Raw genomic sequence first — 6789 nt, forward strand, 5'->3', positions numbered from 1 at the left:
GATTTAGCAAATGATGTTCTTTACTACTTTCTAGTTTAGTTTTAGATTTCTATTGTAATAAGGCTAAATGCCATTAGCAGCTTTATTATTATTGTTGATTTAGTAGAACAATGAAATGACGCAATTATTGGCATCAATTTTCTCCAAGTATATATGTCACTTAGGCCTACTTCAGGCACAACGAGGTCCCCAAATTAGGACGCGAATTGTTACATGATTTTGCAAAACATGTTTAATATTGCAAGCATTCTTTTAATACCCCTTACTAACTTGGTTACCTTTTGCTTTTTATTCTTTTTGATTATTCCCATTCCCCAAGGTTGGTTTGTGCATACTGGCATCGTCAGCATATCACACTAGATCCAGAGGTCCTCCACCTTCTCCTCTACCAAGTGATCCTAAAGGCAAAAGCAAAGGGAAAGGGAAAGGGAAAATGGACGATTTGATTGGTATCAGGAAGGACAATGCTATTATAGTTGAGAACGTTGAAACTTCAGATGGTCAGAGCACCCGGGCACAGAATGAACTGGTCTTACGTCTCGAACAAAAGATTTTGGAGCTACAAGGAGAACTTGAGCAGGTCCGGAACTTGGCAAACCTCTCTCTCACTCTAAATGTCCCTGATATTGGCCAACAAAATCCAAATAACCATAACCAAGCACCACAAAACCCACAAAACCAAAACCCGTCACCAAACCCTCCTGTACTACACCAGTACCCTACACCTACCAAAAACCCTAATCCTTCCCCAATACCAACTCCGCAACAATATTATCACCACCCAACCCAATACCCGCAAACTACCACTTATCACACTCCCCAAAATATACCACAACCTACTCCTGACCTACAAAACTCATCCTTATGCCCAAATCTCCGGAGTCCACCAGAGTAACCCGATATATGTGGAGACCTTACCCCAAACCCCACAACAAACACTATACATATCTGAATCAATCGAGAAAGATCTGATCATTAAGAACATGGCGGAAGAACTCAAGAAGCTCACTAGTAGAGTTCAAAGTGTCGAAGGTGGTAAAGGAACTGAAGGTTTATACTATGCGGGCTTGTGCATTTAGCCAGATGTTTAACTGCCAGAGGGTTACAAACCTCCTAAGTTCGAAATGTTCAATAGAACTGGTGATCCGAAAGTGCATCTGAGGACGTATTATGATAAACTTGTAGGAGTAGGCAAAGATGAACGAATCTGTATGAAGTTGTTCATGCGAAGCCTCACTGGAGATACGTTGTCTTGGTATATCAGTCAAAACCCGAAGAAGTGGGTTAATTTGGTAAGCATGGCATCAGATTTCATGGACAGATTCAGGTTCAACACAGAAAATGCACCAGATGTTTTCTACATTCAAAACCTCAAAAAGAAACCAACAGAAACCTTTCGCGAATATGCTACTCGGTGGAGATCTGAGGCCGCGAAAGTAAAACCAACATATGAAGAAGAACAAATGAATAAGTTCTTTCTCAGAGCTCAAGACCCGCAGTACTATGAAAGGCTCATGGTTATCAAAAACCATAAATTCTCTGACATCATCAAGATGGGAGAAAAAATAGAAGAAGAGATCAAGAGTGGAATATTGATGAATTTCGAAGCATTACAGGCCACGAATAAAGCCTTGCACTCAGGAGGTATCTCAAAGAAGTTGGTGATATAATGGTGGTCCAGGTTCCTAAGTCTCATCTCACATACTAAACATTTCCACCCACATACCAGCCCTCACCCCCCAGATACCAACAACCTGCCACCACCTACCATGCCTACAACACCCAACACACATATTATCACTCACCAACATCCGCCCGCGAAACTTACCAAAAACCAAGACCAAACTTCGACCGCAAACCACCTAGACAATATACTCCAATTGCCGAACCCATAGACCAACCGTATAAGAGATTGAAGGCTGCTAGTTATATCACTCATATTCCCTATGTTGCCATGGAAAACTCTTCTCAATGGATTAATCCAAATAAGACATGTGCATATCACTCAAGCATGAAGGGCCATACCATTGATGAGTGTCGCACTCTGAAGGATAAGATCCAGACACTGATCGACAACAAGGTCATACAGGCAAAAAATGCCGCACCCAATGTTCGTAACAATCCTCTCCCGGATCACAGAAGTGAAGGTGTAAATGTGATAGAGACCGATGAAGAATGGGATCCGTATGGCTCAATTGGAATTATTGGGGAGGGGGATGATCCTAAAATATCTCCAATCACCCTCATGCCCACTATGGTACAAACCCAAGCACCGCTTGAAGTCGAGGTAACCACACCAACACTGTTTGAAGTTGAGGTAACCACACCATTCACTATGATGGTAGCACCCACGGCATCTTACAAGTCTGATGTTATACCATGGGATTATGTTGCGGAAGCGAGAAGGAAAGGAAAAGCAAAAATGGAAGAAACATGTGCAACACAAGGCGTGACTAGAACTGGCAGGGTTTATACACCAGAGCACTTGAGAGGAACAAGCAAAGAAGCTGAATCTAAGTTATATGTTGTTGAGACTAGCCCTGATGACCTTTGGAGAAAAGTACAAGCGAGAGAATACTCTGTGGTTGACCATTTGAACAAAACTCCCGCTCAGATATCTGTCTTGTCACTGCTACAAAACTCTGAGACATACAGGAATGCCCCGATGAAGGTGCTGAGTGAAGCCTATGTACCCGCCAACATCACTAGTGGGGAAATGGCCAACATGGTCGGGAAGGTACTAGAAAGCCACAAAATCACCTTTCATGAAGATGAGCTGCCACCAGAAGGACAAAGTCATAACAAGACACTATATATCACAGTGCAATTTGAGGATAAATTCATCGCCAAGGTCCTGATAGATGGGGGTTCGAGTCTCAATATATGTCCACTGACCAATCTGAAGAGGTTGTGTAAAGGCCTGCACTAGATACGAGCAGGAAGCATGAATGTGAAGGCTTTTGATGGATCTCAAAGTGCCACAATCGGAGAAATCAACCTCAGCCTACACATGGGCCCAACTTGGTTTGATGTTGAGTTTCAAGTGCTGGATATATCTGCCACCTACAATATATTATTGGGACGACCCTGGATATATGCCGCTGGGGAAGTGGCCTGTACTCTGCATCAGGCCGTGAAATTTGAATGGAACCACCAGGAGTGGTTATCTATGGGGATGGAAGCAACCACATGTACACCAATCAGACCGTTCCAATCATCGAGAATAGGAAGAAGCTGGGTGGAGAAACATACCATTGCATCGAGTGAGTCAACACAATTGAAAAGGGTCTATGGTGGAGTAACAAGATAGAAAACATATTAGTATGGACCGGATATGAAACTGGCAAGGGTCTCGGCACAAACCTCCAATGGATCACCAAACTCGTATAACCACAGCGTCATGGCACAACATTTGGTCTCGGATATGAATATACTTGGCAAGAGTACCAGGATTGGTCGCCTCCATGGTGTGGTCCTTACTATCCGCTATAAAAACCAATACCATCTCTACACCAGACATTTCATCAAGCTAACATTATGTGGGGATCTTAGGAAGATGAGGTCTTAGCTGGTATGAGAAAATTGTTTCTGGATGAAGAAGATATGGATTCCAATGTGATAGTTTAGGAGGAGAAGGAAGACCTTACCATTCAGATCGTCGGGAAAGGAGTTGTTCTCAAAAACTGGACTGTTGCACCATTCTGGGCTCGTAGTATTCCTAGGTAGCTTGGCAGATTAGCATCCATTATTTGTAAGCATATGAGACATTTTCAATATTTTGCTTTGAAATAATTGCTCGAGTCATTGAGCCGCATTTGTTAATATTTTAAAGATTTCAATTAATGCGTTGCTACTTTTTGTATTTACTATTATTCTCTACATTTTCTCTATTTATAGCATTATTATTACATATCCCGATGAACCTATGATTGTGACATATAATGAGACAACACAACATAAGGATAGTGATTCAGAAGACCTGGAAGATGATACGATACCTAAGGAAATCGTCAGAGAAGTGGAACATTTTGAAAATAAGCCAAAGTCCAATTTGGACAAAACTGAAGCAGTTAACTTAGGGGATTCCGTACTGGTCAAGAAAAGACGCATAAGCATTCATCTATCACCGTTAGAGAAAGAAGAGTACATCAGATTCCTAAAAGAATATGAAGATACCTTTGCATGGTCCTACGACAATATGACGGGTTTGAGCACATCCAAAGTAGCTCACAAATTACCTATTAATCCTACATGTCCACCGGTAAAGTAGAAGCTCAAAACATTCAAGCCGGTTATGGGTTTGAAGATAAAAGAGGAGGTCACCAAGCAAATCAAAGCCAAGGTTCTCAAAGTGGTTGAATATCCGACTTGGTTGGACAACATTGTGCCGGTTCCGAAGAAAGATGGGAAAGTCAGAGTGTGTGTTGATTACCGAGACTTAAACAGGGAAAGTCCCAAAGACGATTTCCCATTGCCAAACTTACACATATTGATTGACAACTGTACCAAGCATGAACTCTAGTCCTTTGTGGATTGCTTCGCTGGGTATCATCAGATCTAGATGGATGAAGAGGATGCCGAAAATATATCCTTTATCACACCATGGGGAATGTACTAGTATAAAATGATGTTGTTTGGTTTGAAGAATGCTAGAGCCACCTACATGAGAGCCATGACAACTATCTTCAATGAATTGATACACAAGTAAATAGAGGTGTACGTGGATGATGTCATCATCAAATCAAAAAGGAGTACATATTATATAGTAGATTTGAAGAAATTCTTTGATCGGCTTCGAAGGTACAATCTGAAATTGAATCCTGCAAAGTGTGCCTTCGGATTCCCTACTGGAAAATTGTTAGGGTTCATCGCCAGCCGCCGATGGATTGAGTTAGACCCGTCAAAGGTCAAAGCTATCCAGGAATTGCCACCTCCGAAGAATAAGAAAGATGCGATGAGCTTTTTAGGACATCTAAATTACATCAGTCTCTTCATAGCACAATCAATAGTGTTATATGAGCCGATCTTCAAAATGCTAAGGAAAGATGTTGCAACAAGTTGGACTGAAGAATGCTAGAAAGCCTTCGATAAAATTAAGGAGTATTTATCCAAATCGCCCGTTCTGGTCCCACCAAAGCTAGAAATAGCACTGCTTCTTTTTTTGTTTGTATTGGATTGAGCTTTCGGTTGCGTTTTGGGACAACATGATGAAACTAGATGAAAGGAGCAGGAAATATACTATCTGAGCAAGAAATTCACACCCTACGAAGCCTGGTACTCTTTGCTAGAAACAACCTCCAGTGCTTTTACATGGATAGCTCAGAAGTTGAGGCATTAGTTATGTGCATACACTACATATCTCATATCGAGGATGGATTCACTGAAATATATCTTCCAGAAGCCCATGTCTATGGGTAAGTTAGCAAAGTGGAAAATATTGATGAGCGAGTTTCACATCGTCTATGTAACTCAGAAAGCAGTCAAAGGACAAGCATTGGCAGATCATCTGGCAGAAAATCACGTAGACGGAGAATACGAACCATTGAAAACGTATTTTCCCGATGAGGAGGTGTCGTTCGTAGGAGAAGATATCACTGAAGCATATGATGGTTGGAGAATGTTCTTCGATGGAGCATCAAACTTCAAAGGAGTAGGTATCAGAGATTTTTTGGTATCAGAAACCGACCAACACTATCCGGTCTCTGCAAAACTCAGGTTTCCATGCACTAACAATATGGCAAAATATGAGGCTTGCATCGTGGGACTCAGGTTGGCCATTGAGATGAATGTTCAGGAACTGTTGGTAATTGGAGATTCCGATCTATTAGTGCATCAGGTTTTAGGAGAATGGGCTACAAAGAACACCAAAATATCGCCATATTTGCACTGTGTACAAGAGCTGATCAAAAGGTTCACAAAGATATAATTCAAACATGTTCCGAGAATTCAAAATGAGTTCGCAGATGCATTGGCTACTCTATCTTCCATGATAAAACACCCAGAGAAGAACTTCATCGATCCTATTTCAATAGGAATTCATAAACAACCAGCTTATTATGCTCATATTGAAGAAGAGAGCAATGGAAATCCGTTGTTCCACGACATCAAGGAATATTTGGCAAAAGGAGAATATCCAGAGCACTCTACCTATACTCAGAAGTGCATGCTTCGAAGATTAGCCAACCATTTCTTTCAAAGTGGGGGAATTCTGCATAGAAGAACTCCCGACTTGAGATTACTACAGTGCGTCGATGCCAAGCAAGCATCCAGATTGCTCGAGGAAATACATGTCGGAATTTGTGGACCGCACATGAATGGCTTCGTCTTAGCCAAGAAAATACTAAGAGCAGGGTATTTCTGGATAACTATGGAAACAGACTGTATCAAACATGTACAGAAGTGTAACCAATGTCAGATACATGCTTATATGATACGAGTTCCACCGAATGAACTCAATCCAACAAGCGCGCCCTAGCCTTTCTCTGCGTGGGGAATGGATGTCATCGGTCCAATCAAACTCGCCGCTTCGAATGGGCATAGATTCATTCTAGTGGCCATAGGCTACTTCACAAAATGGGTTGAAGCTGGATCTTACAAAATTATAACTAAGAAGGTCGTCGCATATTTTGTTCGGTATCGCATCGTTTGTCGGTTTGGAGTACCAGAGTCAATCATCACCGACAACGCTGCCAATCTCAACAGTGATTTAATGAAGGCCATGTGTGAAACTTTCAATATCAAGCATAAGAATTCCACGGCATACATGCCGCAGATGAATGGAGTTGTAGA

General features: G+C 41.6%; 1 protein-coding gene across 1 annotated transcript; it reads left to right on the top strand.

Annotated features, from left to right (window-relative positions):
* The first annotated feature begins 4294 nt into the window (after positions 1-4294).
* LOC138901796 (uncharacterized) lies at positions 4295-6475 on the top strand. The gene is made up of 2 exons (XM_070189588.1): positions 4295-4502; positions 5964-6475. The coding sequence occupies exons 1-2, from the start codon at positions 4295-4297 to the stop codon at positions 6473-6475; spliced, it is 720 nt and encodes a 239-aa protein (XP_070045689.1).
* Positions 6476-6789: the final 314 nt, after the last annotated feature.

The sequence above is a fragment of the Nicotiana tomentosiformis genome, chromosome 11 (genome assembly GCF_000390325.3).
Source record: "Nicotiana tomentosiformis chromosome 11, ASM39032v3, whole genome shotgun sequence".
Taxonomy (NCBI): domain Eukaryota; kingdom Viridiplantae; phylum Streptophyta; class Magnoliopsida; order Solanales; family Solanaceae; genus Nicotiana; species Nicotiana tomentosiformis.